Below are 25,455 nucleotides of genomic sequence, written 5' to 3'. Positions count from 1 at the left end.
CATCGGGTTCTCTGGACGCCTGTGAGCGGTACCGGAACTCCGGTGTCACCTCTTCTGGACAATAATAGTTTTCACCACCCACGCGGGCTTCCTTTAGGGCTTCAAAAAACGATACACATAAGGCTTTCTTTATCAAAAATAGATAGAATGGGGATTTTAGAAGATGCTCTTCAACCCTGCAAATCACATACGTTGTTCAAAAGCAACATTTAGTAAATTAGAAAAATTATCTTAATTACTTATTAGTTATTTCAGAACAAAAAATTGCCTATGGTGCGCAAGATGGCTGGCAGCTGTACACAGGTGGTTTCTCTGGCCTATCTCGTTTCATTTTTTTTAACCTTGGCTAAAGTTAGCTTGGACACCCTGTATATATATATATATATATCTATATGTGTGTGTGTGTGTGTGTGTGTGTGTGTGTGTGTGTGTGTGTGTGTGTGTGTGTGTGTGTACACGTCGGTTGATGTATCCTACGTTTTGAATGCCTTCCTTGTTGTTTTTATGTGTCCGTCTTGCTGGTTGCTTTTGTGTAACATATTGTGACAGAATTGTGTCGGTTTCGTTTTTGTATGAACCAAAATACATGTGTTCACAGAGATCCTGGAATATTTCCTTCAATACTGTTGCTTGGCAAAGGCTTTGACGCTGCTGTGTTCATGGCCAGTCAGCAGTAATTGTGACCTGATTTTATATTTCATTCATGAAAAAAAAGAGAAACAATACGACGCCGTACAGAACAGAAATATTGCGCCAACAGGGCGCGGCAGTATGGCAGCGCTTGCTAGCATTCAAACTATCGCCTTTAACCGAAAGCGGATATGCGTCAAGCACCAGCCGCTTGGTGCGCTACAGTCACTTGGGCCGCTGGTCCGTATGGGAGTTTCCGCTCTTTACCAAACACCCTTCCTCTATGTTTACGACCCCGGCGCTAAGAATTGGTATCGCTAGATACCGGCGTCTTTCCGCCTCGCCTTGCCCCACGCGCATGAATTTCGCCTCCGGCGACGCTGGTAGCCGTGGCGCTGACACGGCGCCAAAGAAACACTGCTATGTAATTCGGCCTTTAGGCATATTAGGATGATGTGCTGGTTGTAGACGGATGGGGCTGGCGGTGTGGAGACAAGGACAAGGGGGTGAGAAGTAGAAGGGAAGTGCTCTCCACGAGATGGAGAGGATCGATTCCCCGCTTCTGTACTTGAACTGTATTTTGCGCATTAAGAGTCTTCGGTAGAGACGTCCCGACTTCCAAGCCGCATACGGTATCGTTAAACAGGGAACCAAAGTGCCGGGCTCGAATAGCGCTTTAGAGCGTAGTTTGCCGAGACTTCAGCGACTCCATGTGAAACTCGCCATGTTTTTATGCGTTCGACTCAATGTGCTTACAAACGTGGAGCCAAACTTCTGGTATTTAGGGAAATGGCAGCACATCTTTTACGTTATGAAACTTGATTTTGGCATCACCATATACAATGCACGCATGACATATTTCCTGCTACGCAACCTCAGCCAATCAAACATTAGGAAGCGCCTGTTCGCAGCGAGCAGTACAGTTCACCTCATTCGTCATACAGGCACCAGTAAATGCCTCCCTACCACAATTACTCATATTTACCCTCCAAGCAGCATGATAGCTTTGTTAAAAAATATTTTGCAAGGACACGTCATTTTCGCTTCACCGCAAAACGCCATTTGCTCTGCTCAGATTTTCGCTACACAAATTTAAACACGTGAATATTCCCAAAACAAATCAGAAAAACAATATGGCGCTGAACAGCCGCCATGTGTGTCTAGAATCCGGCCCCTGGGTTACGGTGCCTGCATGCAGTCAGCACTCTTGCATCTTCTGCTTGTACAGGTTGGTGTGTTTTATTCCTATAGGACAATTGATGACCTTAAGAAGCCACTACCGGAGCCCAGTAAAATTGTCTGCAGGGTTGCACTTGACTGCATCGTTCTTTGACATGTCGATAGACTGATGTTTTCAATGTTTTGAGGACGCGACTGCAGTTATCCAGTGATATAAGGAAACATCCCTGGCTTCCATGTTGGATCAGAAGGTTGTGGATGGAATTCATTGCTTGTCAAAAATAATAGAACAGCATGAAGCTATTCTTAAGGAGGTCCTTTTGATGATAACTCAGTGTGATATGCTCGAAGATCATCATCATCATCAGCCTGATTATACCCACTGCAGGGCGAAGGCCTCTCCCATATTTCTCCACTTAACCCGGGTAATACCGGGTTAAGTGGAAGATAGTATTCCACTTAACCCGGCTCGAAGATAGCATTAAGAATTTGGCCTATAAAACTGATAATCTGGGAGAAACCCTTACTACGTTGACATCAAGCAAAGTGAAAGAATTGAAATCACAGAGCTACCAGTGGGTGGCGGCTTTGCGTAACCTGCTGTTACTCAAGGCAAACTGAAAAAAAGAAACAATTTATTGTTATTTGCAATTACTTTCACTGCAAAGAAAACTTGAATGAATCGGAAGCGAAACTTGCTAATATCCGCGAACAAATCCTGGTTCTAACGATTTTTCCAGCTTCAACAAAAAAAGCTAATTCAATTGTTAAAAAACCGAGTAACAAGCAGAGGCCGATAATGGTAAAATTTAGCGTTTTTAGAGTTAAAGAGCCTCTGCTGTCCGCCACGTCGAAATTGAATGGCACAGGTTTCACTAAAAGTGAAGATTACTCTAACAATAAGCACCAAAGTAGAAGAAACCTTGCCTATGCCGATTGCCCATGAAAAAAGCGCAATCTGAAATATGCTCTCAAGGTCCACAAATTAATAATGCAGATAAAAACCTGCGCGCATAACTACCCTACAGGTCCTCTTCCAGAGAATGCGCAATAGCAACCAATCCTGAATAACGCAAGGGGTAGCGCTATCACTGATTACAGACTGTCTGCCATTGTGGTCAATTGCAGATGTATAAAAAAGACAAGAATTTTCTGGCCTAACACAAATATCGCCCGCCAATGTTATCATTGGCACTCAGTTGTCACTCGACACTGGTACTCAAGCTTTGATGCGTTTCCATCAGTATACGTAGCTAATCACAAGTACCGCAATGCGCACGGGAGACGACTTTGTACTGGTGCACAACCGAATACAGTGTGCATTTGGACAGTGTCAATGCGTGTTCAGGATTACTTTCCGCCAAATATTTGTTTCAGGCGGAAATAGCAATACCGTGGGTTCTTTCTAAATGCCAACCAGTCATACTAGCAAGGATCCTTTTCTTAGCTTGTCTCTGTCTACTCTGGATTCTGAACCCATCTTGCGTGAATGTGACTAACTTCCTGGTAATTACATGAGACCACTACAATCCCGCCAAAAGAGTCAGTCCGCTGTTTATTCTGCGCTCTGTTAAATTATAAGTGTTTGCGGGTTGTGCCAATTTGTGGGCTTTCCTACGTGCTTGAGTCTGAATGGGGTAATACTTCAGATTAGATTTTCTCTAATCGAGATGACATAGCGGAAAATATAGTTGCTATAGCCGGAATAAACGATAATGAAGTACAGAAGTAATCATACTCGAAGGTCCGAGGTAGTATCATAATGCAGTTTACGTGTATAAAAAAAGCAATTATTGTTTTAATAATGAGCTAGATGTATTATTTCTTAGATATTCAAGTCATTCCACCCTCTGTGGTGTAAACGAGCGGTAGCAAACATTCAGGACATACTGGTGTCTCTGGTCCTCCAGTTCGTTCTGTGAAGGTCGATGACGTCCAAAAGACGTATGGATAAACCACGGATGAATAAAAAACTAGGCGCCTCTATTAGAAAAAAGCTTAAGCTTAACAAGGTTTTGTAGAACAGGAAACACAACCGACTGCACACGAGAGAAAACCCTGAGCGCAATCCTTAGGTGCGAATTAAAAACAGCGAAGCGCACCTTGTATCTATCCTCACTGGCAGACAAAAAAAAAGACCAAACCTAAAGAAGTGTGGGGCTTTATCAAAAAGCAAGAATAACGATGCTACTGGTATACCAGTAGCATCCGCCATGACATCATTGTGGTAGAGCAACCGCCTCGTGTTCGGGAGGTGCCAGGTTCGATCCCTGGTGCCGCCGGGTACCGACCGGCTTTTCAATGGATACAAGCTTTCCCCCGCCCTGGTGCTCGGCTCTTTAGGGTGAAATCGTTAGGAAAGGGGTCATAGGTTGCAGCCATTAAGTTTGGCGACTGTTACGTAACAGAGTCCGAACTCCGAGCTGACCACGTTAAAGCATATCTTCAATCCGCCATCGGTACAAAGTGCTCGCGCAGAAATACACAGGAGCTACAGCAGCCACTAGCTGAGATGCCAGATGTAGCTGTAACAAAACAAGGTGTCGCAACAGTACTACGTTTCTAAATGCCATTTCCTAACCAGACACCTATTGTACTTCGTACCATATTCGTTGCGCAGCGCAGATAATACTAGTTCTTTTTTGGTTGTTTCATTCGCAAATAATTTCTATCATTATCATCATCATCATCAACCTGACTATACCCACTGCAGGGCGAAGGCCTCTCCCATAATTCTCCAATTAACCTTGTTCTGCGCTAGCTGCACCCCCATCACCCCCGCGAACTTCTTAACCTCATCCGCCCACCTAACTTTCTGCCGCACCCTGCTACGCTTTCCTTCCTTTGGAATCCAGTTTGTTACCCTAAGCGACTATCGGTTATCCTCTCTTTGTAATACATGTCCTGCCCATGCCCATTTCTTCTTTTTAATTTCCACTAAAATGTCAGTAACTTGAGTTATTTCTCTGACCCACTCTGCACGCTTATTTTTCAAATCAACTAAAGAACGTACAATTGTTTACTCGAACCCTCAGCTGACAGGCAAAGTAGTTGCATGCCATCAAACGTTCCCTATGCTCCTTGTTTTGTGCTGACTCACTGAACACGGTTTTCTGGATTCTGCGCAATTGGAGCAACTGAACAGCACATGAGAATAGAGTAATCAGCCGTGATTTAGTTTATGTAAATGAACGCGAAGGGATGACATTTTGTCTGCACCCTCACCTAGCTTAGCATGACGATGCACTTCTATGGTAGCTTCCTTACCGGCAAGATCATCGCCCAGCTTTACTGGTGAAGTATATTACCGCCCTCGGGTAATTTTAGGCCTTCATCGTCTGCATCGATAGTTAGCTTGTCGACAACATGGAAAATGACTGCATATGTTAAACTTAGCAAGCCATCTGTATTAGCAGCTCTTGCAGTGTAGAACTTCTGTTAACCAAGGTCGCCGTATATGGCAAAATGTGATTCTCAGCGAGCTCAAGTAGACCCCATATTATGCGCATTATCTGACGGAAAATCTCCAGTTAAGAGGCACTTCACACTGAACCAAGCAAATCAGCTCAGTAACGTACACGCTTCTTATCCCTTCGAAATAAACCTGTAAAGACAAAACCTCTCAAGTGCGGACCAAACTATGGCGGCAAGTTGGCAGTGCAGGATGTGACCTCTAAGAGCACGTTAAAGAATACCATGGGGTCGAATGTTTCAGAACCCACTACTACTGCGTTTCTCATACCCTGAGACTAGATATAATATGGCTCATGCAAACAGTTTACATATATCATCAATGCACGAAAAGCACATAATTAAGCTCTGAAACTTCACACTTTAACTCGCTCCCAGACTGTGGAGGGAGACCTTTAATGCGCATGGTCACAACTGGCCAGCAAAGGCAGAACTTCCAGAGAACGGCCTTTCACGGTAATTCACACTTCGCACTAGTGTCAGCATTTTTCGTTAGCCAAGGATGCCCCAGAACATCCTCCAGGCTTATCCGGTTCTGCGGTCGTTTCTGGAGAAGCTGTAAAAAACATGTTTTGTACTTGATGCCATATTTACGAAATGACATCATTTTCTGCATTATAGCGACCCACCTCACCCTCGCATATTTTACTTGCCCAACACCCTGCCTTCCCGCCGTTCTGCTTGTCCCTCTTTAAGTAGGAAAAAGTGTTATACGTTTTCCATGAAAACAGACTACCGACAAAACTGTTAGGAAAATGTGCGGTTCCTAAAGAACAAGAGGTTTATGAACACATTTCTTGAAGGGGTTGAAATATACTGTGCTACAGCAGGCAACTAAATAACACGCAAATATGAAATATATATACAAACACACACACACACACATACACACACAAACACACACACATATATATATAGCATAAGTAAATAGACGTATTTGGTTGCTAGAGGTTACATACAAGTGAAAAATTGCTTCATACTGTTTCCAAGTTTATTTGGAGCCGACGTTTTGGCAGGAGCCCTGCCTTTCTCAAGACTGAGGGTACATGATTCTTATTCGTCTTCTTATAGCGTTGGCAAGAGGTGATACAAACATAATACGGGCACATACAGGTGAACCAGCTGGACACGCGCAATACACACATACACACACAGGTGCGGAGAGCAGGCTAGGCCCAAAGGGTCATCCACTCAAGGCACCGGCCGCCGGGAGTCATCTGTATACAATACACAATACAGGCAGTAGCGGAAACACCTTGAAAAAAAAAACAGGTGGGGGAACGTGTTTGCTGCAGATGGTGAGAAAATTATTTTTCTTGTTCTCACTAAAAGATGGGAGCGCCAAGCGTGATGAAAAAAAACAGCACAACCAGGTGGACATTGCTGGTTAGAAGAACCTAACAGCGGCGAGTAAAGTTCTAGCAACTCGCGACGAGATATGAACCTCAAAGAAAGAAAAGAAGAAGAAGAAAAAAAATGTGGGACAGTAGAATTATGAAATACTTTGAGGTTTCCGCTAAAAGATGTGAGCGCCAAGCATGAAGAAGGTTTTTACGAGAAGTGGGATGTGGAGGGTATCAAAGAAACGGGAAAAAAGAGGGAAGAGGGGGGAGGAAAAAAAAACCCCGAGATGTGCTTAGCATTAAACTTGCAGGGCTCGTAAGGACGACATTGCCCCAATGTTTTCATGTATCCTAGTATTAATTGTCCTAAACTTATAAATAAAGTATGACTCACGCTGCTCCCGCTCCAGTGTATTATTGAATCCCACCTGAAGAACTCTTAGTTTGACTGAGTCGAATGAGTGCTGTTTCTGGTTGATAGGTTTTGAAAAAGGAAGGTTGGGCAGAGAGTGGACATGAGCACGGTGATTATTAAACCGCATTCGTAGAGGGGTAGCTGTCTGGCCAATATACTTTGAGGCATCGCAATCAAAGTTACCATCTATTCTCCACTTAAAATTTGACGCTGTGTTTGTTGCGCAGCTTGATGTCTGCATGTGCCTGGACACCTGCCATCTACTCTTTCAGCAAGGCCGGCACCCCAACCGCGGGTTATTACCTATTTTTGAGAGGACTAGGATGTTGCGGATGTTTTTCGGTCGTCGGTAGACAACCTGGGGAGAAGTCGTGAAAATATTGGAGAGACGTTCGCTCTGTTCTAGAATGTTGAAATGTTTCTTTAGGATTTTGTTCACGTTGGGTGGGTTATTCGTGTAGGTGAGGACCAGGCTTGTTCGACGGTCTATGTTTTCCTTTCGTGGACGTCCCTCCAGTATTTTCTCTCGGTTGAGTTCATATGCCTTTTTTATGGCGTCGTCAAGAATATCCGGCGGGTACCGTTGTTTTGTCAGGACTTCCCGCATACGTTTTGCGATTCGTGCGAAGTCCTGACCTTGCGAACACATTCTTTTGAATCGATGAGCCTGAGAATATGGAATGCTTGTTTCTGAGTGGTGAGGATGACAGCTCTGAAAATGTCTACCGACGACCGAAAAACATCCACAACATCCTTGTCCACTCAAAAATAGGTAATACATATATATATATATAGGTATATATATATATATATATATATATATATATATATATATATATATATATATATATATATATATATATATATATATATATATATATATACTGTTGCGGACGAAGGAGGAACCAGAGGGCAGTGGCGTGGGCAGGAGCGCGTACGTTAGGCCCGCACACGGATTCAATAAACGTCATCTCACGACCATCGAGCATCTTTTCTCTGTCCTCTGTTCTCCTGTTTTCATCGCTTGCCGCCACATAACATTTCGTTGGAGGTGTGAAGTACGTCATCCCCAACCTCGCCTTTAAGCATCGACGCCATCTGTGAGCCAGGGCCATCGACCGAGGGCCCAGGGACATTGCCGAGCATCTTTGCCCACACCTGACCAACTAACACCGCCCAGCCCCCGCCCGGACCTGAAGAAAAGGAGGACAGTCCAATCAGAACCAAGACGAAGGACCCGAAAGACCCGAATGGCCCGAAGGAACCGATGGACATGAACACGCAACCCCCGCCCAAGCTGCCCGACATGACCTCGAGCCATCGGTGCCACGGACTCTAGTGACGGATGGTTGACAGCTCCAGGGGAGGCGGATCACCCACGCATCAGACATCGTACCAGCAAGCCGTTCTATTCTTACTTCTTCCTCTTCTTCAAGCATCCAGACACACCCATTGCCATGCCATGGAATCATCATTGGTAAACTTCCTCGTTTACGATCGGGTCAAGTTACGGACGAAGGAGCAGGAAGAGGGTAGTGGCGCGGGCAGGAGCACGCGCGCTACGCCGGCACACAGAATAATTAAACGTCACCGCACGGCCATCGAGCATCTTCTCTCTGTCCTCTGTCTGTTTTCATCGCTTGCCGCCACCTAACAATATATACACACATATATATATATATATATTGGTGACAGCGGTGGGATTCATATATATATATATATATATATATATATATATCCCACCGCTGCACCAAAATGTTGTGGGGCGCTGTGCCCGCCTAGAGATAGACACAGAAGAACGGAGGACACCAGGCAAACACCACTTGCCCCGGCGCTCTCCTTTTCTTCTCTAACCCTCGCGCTGGCGCTCGTCTCGTGCTCGTCCCGCGCCTCTTCTTTTTCTGGCGCAGCGCTCCTCGGCGCGCGCCATAACAACATATATGATTCATTTCTGGGGTTTAACATCCCAAAGCGACTAAGGCTATGAAGGGATACGCCCTAGTGGAGGACTCCAGAAATTTCGAACCCCTGGGGTTCTTTAACGTGCACTGACATCACACAAAGCACGGGCGCCTTGCTTGTCGCCTCCATCGAAAAGCGGCGGCCGAGGCCGAGATTCGCTCCCGCGTCATTGGGAGCAGTGTATATATAGGTATGCATGTATGAATATATATATATATATATATATATATATATATTGTAATAGGGCGTTTATTGACGCTCAGATGGAGAGCTGTGAGCAGAGGACTTTGCAACGGCGAGCCCAGCGTACTTCTTCTTTGTCTTCGTCGCACAACGCACTGGTGCATGTCGATGGCTGTGTGCTGACTATCACATTACATTTTCCCCCCGGGTAAAAAAAAGGAGCCATCCTGGCGACTCATGGCGCGGAAAGCACAGCGGGGTCATAGAATGGCTTCAATCTGTTCACGTGAACTGTTTCACGACCACGGCGACGCAAGTCCGCAGAGGGCGTGACGGGCTCAACTACGTAGTTGACTGCAGATGTTTGCTGGAGGACCCTATATGGCCCGTGGTAGCGAGCAACAAACTTCTTTGAAAGGCCATGGGTTGTGGAGGGCACCCAGAGCCACACCAGAGAGTTCGGGAGATATGACGAAGCTTCGCCGGTATCACGGAGGTATTTTTGTTGCCACTGATTTTCTGCTGTGAGAGAGCGGGTGAGCTGACGGCATTCTTCTGCGTACGTGACGGCATCGGATAGCGGGGAAGATTCGGAAACGTCAGGGCGGTAGGGAAAAAGTGTGTCCATAGTACAGGGTGGCTCGCGCCCGTAAAGGAGAAAGAATGGAGAGAATCCAGTAGTGGCCTGTGTCGCGGTGTTATATGCGTAAGTAACAAACGGTAGAACTTGGTCCCAATTGGAATGGTCGGTGTTCACGTACATAGCCAGCATGTCACCGAGAGTGCGGTTGAAATGTTCTGTCAGTCCATTCGTCTGAGGGTGGTACGAGGTAGCGGTGCGGTGTATGATGCGGCATTCTTTCAGGAGAGCCTCAAGAGCGTCTGATAAGAAAACGCGTCCGCGGTCACTGAGCAGTTCGCGAGGGGCACCATGGCGAAGGACCAGGTTTTTCAGAATAAAGGCAGCCACTTCGCGTGCGGAAGCAGAGGGCAATGATGATGTCTCAGTGTAGCGGGTCAGATGATCCACTGCCACGATAATCCAGCGGTTGCCAGCTGAAGTTGTAGGAAGGGGACCGTATAGATCTATGCCGACACGATCAAACGGACGGGCAGGACAGGGCAACGGCTGCAACGAAGCAGGAGACTTGAGAGGAGTTTTTCGGCGTTGGCAAGACTGGCAAGAGCGGACAAAATGGCGGACAAAGCGGTACATTCCACGCCAGACGAAGCGTAGACGCAAGCGTGTGTAGGTTTTCAACACTCCGCCGTGGGCGCACTGCGGATCAGTATGGAAAGCAGCACATATTTCGGCGCGGAGATGACGGGGGATGACTAAAAGCCATTTCCTTCCGTCGTGAAGATAATTGCGGCGATAGAGCAGCCCGTCACGAATTGAAAAATGCTGAGCTTGGCGGGCAAGCGCCCTAGACAAACGACCTGGAGAGTGACTTGAAAGAAAGTCCAGAAGTGTAGATATCCATGGGTCGCGCCGCTGTTCCGTGGCCACGTCGATAGTGGCAAGCGAAGACAAATCGTAGGTGCAGACCTCATCAGACAACAAAGAGGGAGGCAGCGGTGAGCGCGAAAGAGCGTCCGCGTCAGTATGCTTGAGGCCTGAGCGATATATGACACGAATGTCATACTCTTGGAGGCGAAGAGCCCAGCGAGCAAGGCGGCCGGACGGGTCCTTGAGGGACGCCAGCCAGCACAGAGCGTGATGATCAGTGACCACATAGAATGGTCGGCCATAGACATACGGACGGAATTTGCCGATGGCCCAAATAATGGCCAAGCATTCTCTTTCCGTAACAGAATAATTGGACTCTGCCTTGGTCAAGGTGCGGCTTGCGTACGCCACCACATAGTCTCGAATACCAGGTTTGCGTTGGGTGAGAACGGCGCCTATCCCAATACCGCTAGCGTCAGTGTGGATCTCAGTTGGCGCATTCGGGTCGAAGTGGCGGAGGATGGGAGGCGAAACCAAAAGACGGCGTAAAGTGTTGAAGGCGTCATCACAAGCAGGTGTCCATGCGGAAAGGTCGGAGCTACCGGAGAGGAGCTGGATGAGAGGAGCAATAATAGAGGCGAAATTTAAGATGAAGCGGCGAAAGTAGGAGCACAGGCCGATGAAACTTCGTAGCTGCTTCAGTGATTTTGGGCGTGGGAATTCGGCAACTGCACGAAGTTTGGTGGGATCGGGAAGAATGCCATCCTTAGAAACGACATGACCTAGAATAGTTAGTCGGCGAGCAGCAAAGCGGCGCTTCTTCAGATTCAGTTGGAGGCCGGCGGTAGCGAGACAAGTGAGAACGTCCTTCAGTCGGAGCAGGTGGGATTGAAAATCGGTAGAAAAGACTACGATATCATCGAGATAGCAAAGACAGGTTCGCCACTTGAATCCGCGAAGCACAGTGTCCATGAGGCGTTCAAATGTGGCCGGGGCGTTGCAAAGCCAAACGGGCATGACGTTGAATTCATATAATCCATCTGGTGTGATGAAGGCAGTTTTAGAGCGGTCAGCGTCATCCATTGGCACCTGCCAGTAGCCAGATCGTAAATCCAACGAGGAGAAAAACTCGGCGCCCTGCAAGCAGTCCAGTGAGTCATCGATGCGTGGCAGAGGATAGACGTCCTTGCGCGTGACCTTGTTGAGCCGGCGGTAGTCGACACAAAACCGGAAGGAGCCATCTTTCTTAGGTACCAACACAACTGGAGACGCCCAGGGACTGTGGGATGGCCGAATGACACCACGACGGAGCATGTCGTCTACATGATCAGCAATTACTTGGCGCTCCGAAGCCGACACGCGATAGGGGCGCTGGCGCAAAGGTGCGGTTTTACCGGTGTCGATGGTGTGCTCTACGACAGACGTGCGGCCCAAGTGAGTTTGAGGAAGGTCGAATGAAGAAGCGAAGTTCTGCAAGAGGGCGACAAGTTGATCACGTTGCGCAAGTGGAAGATCAGCATCAATAGCATGTTGGAAAACGTCGGAGGGCGTCGAAGCGGTCGCAACATCGTAAGAGCACAGACTAACGTCGAAGGAGGGGGTTGAGTCAGCAAGAGTGGTGATATGACCGGGATCAAGCTCTTCAAGACGTCCAATGCATTCGCCACGGAGCAGAACTGCTGAGCAAGAAAATGGGTTCGAGGCATAAAGTGCACTCTTGCCGTCTTGAATTTCGAGAACTGCGAACGGAAAAAGGAGGCAGGGATGACGGGAGGCGGCTTCGGAAGGCGTAAAAATCGCAGTCAAAGGAGTTACCCACTCACAAGACAGTGGTACGAGGGCAGCAGAAAACGGAGGAATGTCGGTGTCATGGGCGACGAGAAGTTTTGCAGTGCGGGGAGGGGTATCGCAATAGGGGGCATCATAGAGGGGGGCCAAGGCAATTTGCGCACGAGCACAGTCAATAACGGCCTGATGAGTCGATAGAAAATCGTATCCGAGGATGATATCATGCGAGCAGTTCGGCAGAACAATAAACTCGATGGGGTACAAGACGTCTTGAATGAGCACACGGGCTGTGCAAGATGCGGTGGTTTGAATGTGCTGTGATGAGGCGGTGCGGAGCGAAAAGTCGGAAATCGGAGTGGTCACTTTGCGAATTCGACGGCAGAGTGCTTCACTGATGACGGAGACGGCTGCACCGGTATCGACGAGAGCGAGAACTGTGGCGCCTTCTACAGAAACTTTGATAGCATTAGCGGGACGACGCGGAGGACTTGAGGAATTCGAAACAAGCGCAGTTCTTGCCCCCGGAGCTGCGACTGTTAGTTTCCCTCAACGGTGCTGGTAGGACGTCGCAGCATTGGAGAAAGCGATCGGCGCCGAGGAGAATTTGATCGACGAGTGGCATAGGTTTGGCGATCTTGTGAGACAAATTGAGGACCGGGCGGAATCATTTGCGAGCGTGAGTCGGTATCGTACGGGTAAAGTCGAATGTCAGGCTGTGAAGGTTGGAGGCGCTGGCGACAAAGGCGTGCAACGTGGCCCGGCCGACCGCAGGCATAGCAAATCGGAAGGTTGTCCGTAGTACGCCAATGTTTCATAGGATGTGGGCGGAACCTTGAGGGCGGGGCTTGGAACGAAGGCTCAGCAAGCGGCGGTGAACGGTAGGTAGGGACCTGCACGTAGGAGCCAGACGTGGGCGAAGGTGGTGGCCTAGCCGTTACTTGGGCATACGTGAGAGGTGCCGTCACAGGCGGCAGCACGGGGTTGGACGGCAAAACATCAGCGACGTGTTCTTGCACGGCACGGCGTATAGTAGGGGCCAAAGATGGAGCCAGTTCAGGAACGAGGCGGCCCGAGTCTTGAAAATGGGGAAGGAGTGAGAGTTGACGTGCGATCTCTTCACGAATAAAATCTTTGATCTGTTGATTCAGCGGGCTCCCTTCAGAAGTTGGCGAACCACCCAGGGCTAATGCGGATACGCCTTCGTCGCACACACTGGAGCGGCGCCTAGAAGCGCGCCGCTTGCGGAGCTCGTCGTAGCTCTGGCAAAGCTTGACGATTTCACTAACGCTGGTGGGATCTTTCGCTACCAGCATCTGGAAGGCGTCCTCAGTAATGCCCTCGAGGATGTAGCGGATTTTGTTCGCTTCCGGCATGGCCGGGTCGACACGTTTGCAGAGATCAACGATGTCTTCTATGTAGCTGGTAAAGGTCTCATCAGCGCGCTGAACACGATTGTGTAAACGTTGTTCGGCACGAAGCTTACGCACTGCCGGGCGGCCGAACACTTCCGCGAAATTCTTTTTAAACGTCGACCAAGATGACAGGTCAGCCTCATGGTTGCGAAACCAGAGGTTCGCCACGTCCGTCAGATAGAATATGACGTTACTGAGCTTGTATGAGTCATCCCACTTGTTGTAGCTGCTTACTCTTTCATACGATGACAGCCAGTCGTCGACATCTTGATCGGCCGTGCCACTGAAGATGCAAGGGTCACGCTGGCGCACGACGCCAGAACACACGATCGTGGGTGGAACGGCCGGCAGCGTCGAAGTGGACTCGTCTTGCATGGCGGTCGTAGAGGGCAGTGTACGGCTTCGCAATTCCAGTTTGGATGGGATCGTACCCCGCACCTCCACCAATTGTAATAGGGCGTTTATTGACGCTCAGATGGAGAGCTGTGAGCAGAGGACTTTGCAACGGCGAGCCCAGCGTACTTCTTTGTCTTCGTCGCACAACGCACTGGTGCATGTCGATGGCTGTGTGCTGACTATCACATTACAATATATATATATATACACACTGTTCCCAATATCGCGGGAACGAATCTCGGCTTCGATATATATATATATATATATATATATATATATATATATATATATATATATATATATATATATATATATATATATATATATACATACATATATATACACTGTTCCCAATGACGCGGGAGCGAATCTCGGCCTCGGCCGCCGCTTTTCGATGGAGGCGACAAGCAAGGCGCCCGTGCTTTGTGTGATGTCAGTGCACGTTAAATAACCACAGGGGGTCGAAATTTCCGGAGTCCTCCACTACGGCGTATCCCCCATAGCCTCAGTCGCTTTGGGACGTTAAACCCCAGAAACGAATCATATATATGTATGTATATATACGTTTTTACGGCGCGCGCCGAGGAGGGCTGCGCCAGAAAAAGAAGAGGCACGGGACGAGCGCGCGGCGCCAGCGCGAGGGTTAGAGAACAAAAGAAGAGCGCCGGGACAAGTGGTGTTTGCCTGGTGTCCTCCGTTCTTCTGTGTCAATCTCTAGGCGGGCACAGCGTCCCACAACATTTTGGTGGCAGCGGTGGGATCATGCCGCTCACCCGCTCCGAAAGTCAGGGACCCGACGTGCCAGATGACCGGACTCTACCACCAGGCGATGGCGCCGACGACGCAGCGGCTGGCGCAGCTAGACCTAGATGCTCGGAGGGGCTCGGACCATCGCCGCAGCTGGATGGCGGTATTGAGTGCCTCCTGGATATAGTTACTAAGCGGATCGAGGCATGGGAGGCCCGTCTGACTGCCCAGGCTGTGGAGATGGAAGCTCTCCGGTGCGACTTCCGTCGCCTTGTGCCAGCCGAGCCGAACGCAGGTCATGAGTCTTAAGGCGTCACCGCCACCGCTGCCTCCAGCCCTGCCGTAGCTGTGCCTGCTGTCGCAGCCGCCATTAACGTGCTCGGCGCGGGTACATAATTGGACGTAGTGGAATTGCCCATGTTGACGGCACTATCTCGTGGGATGCTTACTGCATCCAACTAGAAGGTATTGCGATGGCTACAGGCTGGGACGAGCAAATGAAGGCATGGATGCTCGTCTCCAAACTGAGAGGCCGCGCAACTGAGCTGCTGCAAAACGTGCCGCCCGACCAGCTGCGCTCTTACACCGTCCTGGTGGGCCTCCTGTCCTACCACTACAGTGCTTCAGGTCAACCCCGTGCGCAGTACCACCGCCTGCGAGCCCGCCGTCAAGAGCCCGGGGAGACATACCAGGACCCCGCCGCCATTAAGTGCCTGGTTCTGCAGTCGTTTCCGGGGGCACCTCAGAACGTCATGGCCCTGGTCGGCATCGAGGCATTTGTCGACGCCATCCGACTCCCTGAGTTGCAGCGCTTGGTCCATTGTGGGCGTCCTTAGTCCGTCCGCGCCGCCATGGTGCTCGCCATCGAGGCGGAATTGACTTTGTTGGCCACGCCGGGGTCGCCACCGTCTGCCGCGCGCACCGTCTCGGTGCAGACTCCTTTATTGGCACTACCTACAGTGGCCTCTAACCGACGCGGACATAATGACACCCGCACGACCTGCTTCCGCTGTGGCCTGAGGGGGCACTACGCGAGGGACTGTGCTAGCCTTCCGACGTCGGAAAACGATTTGCCGGAACTCAGGGGGCACCCTTCTGCCGAGTAAAGTCTGTCCCCACACTCCTTTGTTCTCCTTGTCCCGTCCTTTCGTCGGCGTCGATAACAACTGAAGCTCTCTACGTACTCGTCGACGTCGCTCTGCTTGACCGGCACGTAGAGGCCTTGGTCGACACCGGAGCGGCTATCAATGTGCTGGACAAATCGTTTGTTGTTAACGAGCCCCACCGGCTTCTTCCAGCCGCCAAAACCTGGCTCTTAGCTTTTAATGGCGCCCCGGTGGAGCAAGTCGGACGTGTCATCATCAATCTGACAGCGCTCGGAAAGACCCTCTCCACCGAGTTTGTTGTAGCAGACAGCCCTATCTGGCCTGTGGTCCTCGGGCGCGGGTGGTGCCAGCAAGCCGGAGTTGTCCTTAATTTTACCACAACAGAACCACGGGCGAGCCGAACTCTCCATGGGCCGGGCTGGCTTAGCCGGATTTCCAGTCTCAGTGTCGCCCTGTGGCAGTCCCTGGTGTCGGCGACCAAGCGTGCCTCAGAATCTGTTCATTACCTCGCTACGAAGTGGCCACGTCGAGTCAAGCTGATCGACGTCACTACCGTGACTGTAGCATCCGCCGTGACTCTGCCACCAGGTGCGGCAATGTGGGTGTATGCCAAGCTTTACAATCAGATCACAGCGGACGTGCTTTTCGAACCCAACCGGTGTTCAGCTCCAGCCCGTGAGATGACCTCCCCTCGAAACCTTCTGCCTGTGCTCAAAGGAGAGACCCACATATTTATGCTTAACATCAGCCGCGCACCTCTCGTGCTGACTCCTGGCACTCAATTGGGTACAGCCTCAATCCTAAACTCTGGATCACCGGTTGCGTCTCTGCAACCTGAAGCACCACCTCAGCACCCTCCAGCTCCGGCGGTCCTACTATGGGAAACATTTAACTTTGGCCCCACCCTCACCGACGCGGAGCTTGTCTCTCTCAAGGCCTTGCTGCTGGAACATCGCAGTTGCTTTGTTCTAAGTGCCGGTGAACTCGGGTGCACTTCCTGGGCCCAACACCGGATCAACACCAAAAACCGTGTGCCCGTTCATCACCAACCTCGCCCTGTAGCGCCAGCCGAACGGAGAGTCATCCAGCAGCATGCATGCGACATGTTTGACCAGGGAATCATTGCCCCGTCTTGTAGACCTTGGTCCTCCCCTGTAGTCCTTGTGCGCAAGAAAGATGGAACACTCCGCTTCTGCGTTGATTATCGCAAGATAATTGCTATTACTCACCTCGACGTGTACCCTCTTCCCCGCCTCGACGATGCACTTGATCGCCTGAAGGGGGCCCGTTATTTTCCACCCTAGATCTGCTCTCGGGCTACTGGCAAGTGCCTGTTCACCTCGATGATGCGGAAAAGACGGATCGTAACTGCCGATGGCCTTTACTAGTTCAACCGTATGCCCTTCGGTCTCTTGAATGCTCCAGCTACCTTTCAGCACCTCATGGACCACGTCTTAGGCAATATGACGTGGACTATGGTGTTGGTCTACCTGGACGACGTAATTGTCTACGCGGCTACGTTTGAAGAACGCCAAACGCTGCTCAAACTCGTCCTCGAAGCCCTTACCTCTGCTGGGCTTCGCTTAAAGGCAAAGAAATGTTTCTTCGGTTCTGTAGAGGTGACGTACTTGGGTCACGTTGTGAGCCGGCATGGCATCCGTCCCGACCCTTAAAAATTGAAAGCACTTACGGCTTACGAAGCTCCCACCACCGCCAAGGAGCTCAAAAGTTTCCTTGGATTTGCTTCGTATTTCCGTCGATTCATTCCGGACTTTGCCAAGCGAATCGCTCCGTTGACCGCCCTGCTGAACAAGAATGCAGCGTAGAGTTGGACGCCGGTCCAACAGCTCGCGTTCCTTGATTACAAGCACGCCCTCCTCAAGCCTCCCACATTGGCCCACTACGACGAATCGGCCCCCATCATCCTCCACACGGATGCCAGCCATGATGGGCTCGGCGCTGTCCTTCTGCAGGAAGACGAGTCTGGTGACCATAAAGTTCTAGCTTATGCCGCCAGCTTTCCGACGTAGAGCGCCGCCGCCACTCTTCGGAACTCGAGTGCCTCGCCGTTGTCTGGGCCGTCGGGAAGTTCCGTCCCTACCTGTACGGCCGTCATTTTACCATAGTCACGGACAATAGCGCTCTCACTTGGCTGCAGTCTGCCAAACACTTAAGTGCCAAGATTGCACGCTGATCACTGCCACTTCAAGAGTACGATTTCACCATAGTGCATCGGCGCGGTTCTGCCCATCAAGATGCCGATTTTCTTTCTCGCCACCCTTGTCCCTTGACGGCTTTGACGGATTTCAGGGCTGCACAAACGCAAGATTCCGACATTGCGGCCACAGCCCAATCCCTTGGCACCGCCGCCTGCGCAGGTCTCCGTAATCTGCGCCGGGTCTATCGAATTAAAGATAATCACTTGTGTCAAGTGAGGCGGCGCGTTGGTAGACCACCCGTGTGGTTGCCAGTGGTGCCAGCAACACTGTGGTCGCAAGTCTTGCGCGGCCTACACGACGCTCCCACAGCTGGTCACCTTGGTCGCGGCAAGACCTACGCACGAGTGTCGGAGCGCTTTTGGTGGCCTAATATGTCCAGAGACGTCAAGGAACACGTTGCGTCCTGTCAGACGTGCCACTACCGGAAATCGTCCACACGAATAACCAAGCCACCCCCGCAAGCTTTTTTGCCGCCGAGCTCACCTTTCTAACTGGATGGACTGGACCATCATCATATTCAGCCTGGTGATACCCACTGCATGGCGAAGGCCTCCCCCATATTTCTCCACTTAACCCGGTTCTGTGCTAGCTGCATCCACTTGACCCCTGCGAACTTCTTAATCTCATCCGCCCACCTAACTTTCTGCCGCCCCCTGCTACGCTTTCCTTCCCTTGGAATCCATTTGGGCCCATTCCCGAAGACGTCCGCCGGAAACAGGTATATTCTGGTTGCGATCGACTACTTTTTCAAGTGGGTCGAAGCACTGCCCGTTCCAGACACCTGTTCCGCCCATGCCGTTTTGTTTGTGGAACAGCATCTCGGTCTTCGGAATGGTGTGCCCCGACGCCTCATCACGGACCGTGGGAGCTGCTTTATGTCCCATGAATTTGAGCGAGTCCTCCGCTCCTTCGGCATTGCGCATTCCACTACATCCGTCTATCATCCCCAGTGCAATGGCCTCGTGGGGCGTGTTAACCGCACCCTCACGGATATACTCGCTTCCTACGTGGCTCCGTCCCACAGAAACTGGGAGCGTTTTGTTTCTGCGGCAGCCTTTGCACTCAACACAGCGAGGCAAGAAACAACACATGTCACGCCGTTCTCAAACGTCTATGGCAGAACACCCTCCACACCTCTCGACATGCAGTTGGGCCTTCCCCATCAGAATGCGTCCCCAACTGACTCCGCCCAACGACTTCATTACGCCCGCCTCGACGCTCAGCGCAACCTTCTCACGGCTCACGCGCGTGTGCAAGTGGCCAATGCGGCAGCCCCACCAATTCCTTCCTTCCGGTCCGGTGACTTGGTCCTCGTTCACCGCACCATCCGCGCGAGTGGCCGTGCGACGAAGCTCATGCCCGATACCGCGGCCCTTACCGTGTCGTTGAACGGCTCGGCCCCGTGACATAGCGCCTCGAAGACCTCTCCGAGCATCGACCTTGCGTTGTGCTCCCACATTTTCCCGTAGCATGTGTCAAACATTAAGCGATATGTCAACGGCGCCAGCATTGACTCCGACTTGGATACCAGGACATCACTACTACTCTCGTCGCCTGCTGCCTCATTGCCTTCCCCATGAACTACCGCCCCATAAGTGGAGCGCCTGCAGCAGCTCACCGACACTTTCTTTCCCGCGCCCCCCCCGGTGCAAAGATGGTGCGGCGCGCGCTGAGAGCGCGGCGCCAGCGCGAGGGGTAGAGAAGAAAAGGAGAGCGCCGGGGCAAGTGGTGTTTGCCTGGTGTCCGTTCGTCTGTGTCTATCTCCAGGCGGGCACAGCGTCCCACAACAATATATATATATATATATATATATATATATATATATATATATATATATATATATATATATATATATATATATATACACGCAACACTATCGATCCACAACCAAAGGTACCTGAGCAGACAGTACAACCTTGTGAAAAAGCCTAGCATTACATATCGAATTTTGTTCACATAAAATGTTCACACTAAGCATGAGATACAGGCGTCTGGCTGATGAAATGGCCTTTTGGGATAAAATAATTAGGCATCCTTAACTTTACGTGTCAGGCGAACGTGATGGTGATAACCAGTGTTGGTTTGGGAAAACAGCGGATAGCAACCTTCTTTATCTTTTTGCTATTCTTTTGTTTTCTTTGTTACTTTTGCAATATGCAGCGACTTGGGTGTGTGGGTCGGATGACGAGGTTCCCAAACGTTCCTTCAGACGGACGTTTACACATCGTCCTTCTGTCTAACTTATACCTTACCAATGATAGGGAACTCATGCACAACCTCACTCACACAGGATACAAAGACTGATTTATAATTAATATTGCAAACGAAGGGGCTGCAAGGTCGTCGCATATCAGGTTTCCGCTGAACACAGACACATTTAGCCAACTATAAAGGGACCGAAAAAACTAACACCGTAGCGATGGGACACATTTCTTGTTTCCTGGGATAGTTGGTGCTGATAAGAGATGACAGCAAGCTTCTTGTCATCACAGAGATCGCTGCGTTGAACGGCCTTAAATCCAGATTATACATACTTTGTTCACTTTTGAGAAGCCGCTGCTATTAGCGATACCGGATACCCAGGTGTGCGCAGCCTTTTAACCTGTAGAGCAGTAGTATGTCCTACTGACGGAAAAAAGACATTAATTCCGCACGAAGGCACCCCTTTGCTATTCCATTTTCACAATTTAGTAGTGGCATTATGAAAACACCGAAAACTGGAACAGCAATAGCGTCTCTTTTTTGTGGAATTACTGTCTTGCTTTCATTCAGTGAAATTAAGTACTGCGCTAACGGTTAAAAAGCTTCGCGCACCTGGGTTTCCGGTGACGGTAATAGCAGCAGCTTCTCAGAAGTCAACACATTATATCTAATCTGGATTTGAGGCCGTTGAACGTAGCGATCTCTGTGATGACATGAAGTTTGCGGTCATATCTTATGAACACCGCCTATCCCAGGAAACAAGAAATGTGTCCCGTCGCTATGGGGTTAGAGTTGTATTTTCTGTGATATAAAGTTAACCAGGTGTTGCCTCCGTGTTCAGGGAACCTGATATGTAATGCATAACAGCCCCTTTTTTGCAATATTAATCACAAATCAGAGTTTGTATCTTGCGTGCTTGCGGTTTTTTCTGAGTCAAATGTGGCAGTAATTGAATTAAAGTAAGGACCCAGATAGCACAAACTGGGCAATGAAGGGTGGTCCCCGGTGGGTCCGACGTAGGCAATGCAGGACAGCCGCGGTGAGCTCAATGTGGGTGCTGCTGAGGGGCCGACGTAAGCCTGAAGGGGACTGTCAACAAAGTCCCGATGGGCCCCACTAGGGACAGATGCAGGCAGCCCTTGTGGGGCTGCCTACATTTTTCCCGCATTGCCAAAAGGGCACATCCCGCCAACTCCCCCTGTTGGTTCTACTTTGGACAGATTCGGGCAGCCGCTCTGTATGAACATATTTTTTTAATATCTAATTTGTATGTAATTTTTTGAAATAAATAAATAATTTATATATATATAATTTCGGTTAGCCCCTCAGATAATGAAATAAGACTGATGCGGGTTCTATAGCGCAAGCCGCACTTGGGCTTGCCCACATTATTCTCATAGGGGTCTGACGCAGGAAATTGATGGGAAGCCCTAGTCCAAGTTTTCCCAATCAATATGTATTCCCATAATATGTAATATTTTATACATGTCTACACTTTCTAAACATCAACAATATTATATTTTACAATAATTTATAACATTAATCTAGCCTAAACGACTTTATGTACATCTTGTTCAGGCTATGCAGATGCGTGTTCTGAACAGTAATATTGTGCTGAGAGTTGCAGGCTGTCCACAGCAACCACATAAGGAGCAACAGTTAGCAATCAGTATGTTTTAGTATCTTTAGCGCAATTTGCATGAGCGCGAGAACTAAAGCCATGTAATATTTTGTAACCGAATAAACATGGCAACCATTGTTATATTAATCATCTATAATAGTAAGTTAGGGCAATATCTAATATAAATAAAGGTTGGAAAGAATGATTACATAATTGTGCTCGCGCCTTCTAGCCCCATTACGGCCGATGTGGGACCTACAGCGGTTTTGTGTGGGCAGCCCCAATTGGGATGTGTGTTGTTTTTGAACCTAAAGCCCTCTTGCTGTTGCACATGCCTTCAAATTCACCACAAGGGAGCGATTTTGGTGTCATGCGGGCCCTCCCGCCTTCCAGCCCTATTACAGCCTATGTGGAACCTAAAGCGGTTTAGCTAAGGCTGCCTCATTTGGGCTTCATGAGGGCTTGCCCAAATTGAGCTCTCACTTGCCCTCAAGTAACCTACAAGGGGCCGATGAGGGCAGCATGCAGGTATGTCCGTCTTTTTGCCCCACTACGGCCGATGTTGGTCCCCCAAAGATATAATGGGGTGGCCTCACTTCGGATCTAAGAGAGCTTTCCCATAAAGAGCCCACATTTAGGTTGGTTTGCCGTCATATATCCAACAAGGGACCCTTGTGGTCTGGATGCAGAAATGTGCTCTGCATTAGCCCAAACAACGCCTCTCTGGGACCCATGCAGGACTAACAGGGGCAAGCCCAAATGGGGCTTGCCCACTTTTGCCCCATCGGGGACAGATACAGGTTTTATGATGGCTGCTCCAACCCCTCTCGCCTACATCGGACCTAATGGGGCCGAACATTCTGTGCTACCTGTGGACATTACTGTTTAATTACTTTTCTCGGTAATTGGTAATGTAATGAATTACTTTTCAGTCTGGTAATTTAGTAATTCATTGAATTAGTCTTGGGCAGCAATTTCGCAGCGAAAGTAAATAATTCCTTTCGAAATTGCTTTCAGTAAAGCAAACTACTTTCTTTCAATAGACAACACTTAAATGGCGCGAAATCAGTAACGACGTACGGTAAACCAGGGTCAGCATAATGGATCGGCCAAAGAATGCATAACAAAGAAAGGAGACAAGAAGGAGAAAGCCGACGCAGAACTTTGCGCCTGGGGCCCCCTGTGTCCTGTGCAGCCGAGCCACTTGTCGCGGCTACCGTACAGGTAGTTGCAACTACTCCTCAAGCAGTAGGAGGTATGGCGTCTAAAGGCTGCCGAATGGACAGGTAGTGCAGGACGGTCGAAGTTCGAAACTAGTTTGGAGCGCACAGTGGCACTCCCTGTTGCGTCGGCCGGGCCCCGCAATGCCTGCTTATACTCGTCTTCACGGAATGAGAGAGGGTAGGGAGGGGATGCAAGCGGAAGGGTTCATGGCGTGAGCATTACTGAGCGCAAAGTACCAAGGTCGGTTCTTGGGACCAAGGAAGCAGTAAATAACCTAGCTTCTTCGGGGACTTCAAACGGCAGAGGCACCTCTGGCCCAGCGACGTTCGACCATGTTTCTGCTCTTATTCTATTACGTTTGTAATGACACGAGCTTTAGAAAACAGGGAGGGAATAGTACTCTGGGGCCGAATTTGGCAGGAATATGGAAGAATGTGTGCGTCGCGTCAGAGTTGTTTTCTTTACTCCCTTTACTTACTTATCGCATAGATGAAGACTTCAAAGTAACTTAAAAGTAATGAAATTACTGAGCACAAGAAATTGCAATCTAATTCCATTACTTTTCGGAGAAGTAATAATATAACTTGATTGCAGTTCTGCGATTTTCAGCAAAGTATTTAGTAATGAAATTTAATTCCTTTTCAAAAGTATTTTTTTTCATGTATGGTCTGACTTCCTTTTATCATGTGCTAAGGGATATGTTGAACAGACAGACAGTTGTGTGAAATTCCGCCACGGAGAAGTAGCGGTTAAGCCGCTCGCTTCTGTGCTCAGAGATGCGGGATCGAATCTCGGCCGCGCGGCCGTTTTTCGATGGAGGCGAAAAGAAAGGTGTGCTGTGCGATTTCTGTGCGCGTTAAAGAACCCTGGTGGCCGAAATATTCGGAGCCCTCTACTGTGGCCTTTCTCAGAGCCTGAGTCGCTTTGAGACTTAACGGCCATAAACCACCCCAAGGTAATAATGTGCATCTGAAGGACTGAAGGAACATTTGAGGGCATTTCATCCGACCTATACTTTTACGCGACTGTACATTGGAAAACCTGGAAAGAAGCAAGAAAGAAAAGAAAAATAAAGAACAAGGCGGCTATCCGCTTTTTTCACAATAACGTAATTCATGAACGGAATTATGCACGTGTTTTATAACATAACATTGGGCTCTGAAACTGAGGGCTAATCATGACATATACCGTGCTATCCTCGCTGATCAGCTGAATTTGCATGGTATATCACATGACATGCGTAGCGCGAGTAGCCTGCTCAATTGGTTAAGTTCCTGCGATGTTGAGGTTATCCACTTACAGTACAAATAATACGTTCTGCGCGATCGTGCTTTCAACTGTATTCGTCGCTGCATCCTCATATCCTGGTTAAGGATCGCATATGCGCAGTTGGCATAGGCTAAATCCTGGCAAAGCTCATTTCGTAAGTAGCTATGTGCAGTCCCTAAAACAGGCCGGTGGCTGAAAAGATGTTGGCAAGCGTAAGGTAGCAGACGAAGGCAAGAGTTCATTAAATAGGAAACGGCAATTTTGCCATACTGTTTCTTTGGTTGTAAGAGGGAAATATGAGTTATTATGAATCTTTGAAGTAACGTTATCTCCCTGTGATCAAGGAACATGATACCAGCAACTGACAGTCTCGCGTTAAGTGCTCCCTACTGTAGAGGACGGCAGTGCGGACCGCTGAGCACACGTGTATCATTCGCGCGGACAAGGGTGGATACAAACTGCAGCCACCAACCGCACGCTAGACGAAAAGCTGCGAATGCTTACCTTTTGAATTACGTCACGAGCTTCGGTGCAGACATGCTCGGGGAATACCACTGTGTTCCTTTTAATCCGTTTCTCAGTTTCATTTTTTGTGCGTGACTTAAAAGGCGTGCAGCCTACGAGCATTTCAAAGATAAGAATGCCCAAGCACCACAAGTCGATCTTCTCGTCATACGTTATGCGGTAGAGCATCTCTGGGCAGAGGTACTCCGGGGTGCCGCAGAGTGTTTTTCGCCTGCACATATTGATAGATTCAGTATGTGCGCATTTTAAATGTGCCGCAACAGGAACTTAGGCACTTCCTATACTCCTATTCATTATCAGTGGTGAGCCTCTG

At 49.3% G+C, this 25,455-nt stretch overlaps 1 protein-coding gene across 1 annotated transcript in view; it reads right to left on the bottom strand.

Moving 5' to 3' along the window:
* Window positions 1-5,731: 5,731 nt before the first annotated feature.
* Window positions 5,732-25,455, bottom strand: part of LOC146184437 (aurora kinase C-like) — a 185,972-nt gene continuing 166,248 nt past the window's right edge. Inside the window, exons 7-8 of the mRNA XM_084608535.1 lie at window positions 25,122-25,353; window positions 5,732-5,836 (exon numbers count right to left, since the gene is read on the bottom strand). Of these exons, the coding sequence (XP_084464661.1) occupies window positions 5,732-5,836; window positions 25,122-25,353 (337 nt within the window). The remainder of the gene's footprint in view (window positions 5,837-25,121; window positions 25,354-25,455) is intronic.

The sequence above is a fragment of the Amblyomma maculatum genome, chromosome 7, assembly GCF_055883805.1.
Source record: "Amblyomma maculatum isolate TAMU_Amacu chromosome 7, ASM5588380v1, whole genome shotgun sequence".
Lineage (NCBI taxonomy): Eukaryota > Metazoa > Arthropoda > Arachnida > Ixodida > Ixodidae > Amblyomma > Amblyomma maculatum.
Note: the sequence above shows the minus strand (reverse complement) of the source record. Positions and strands in the feature narration are given on the sequence as shown.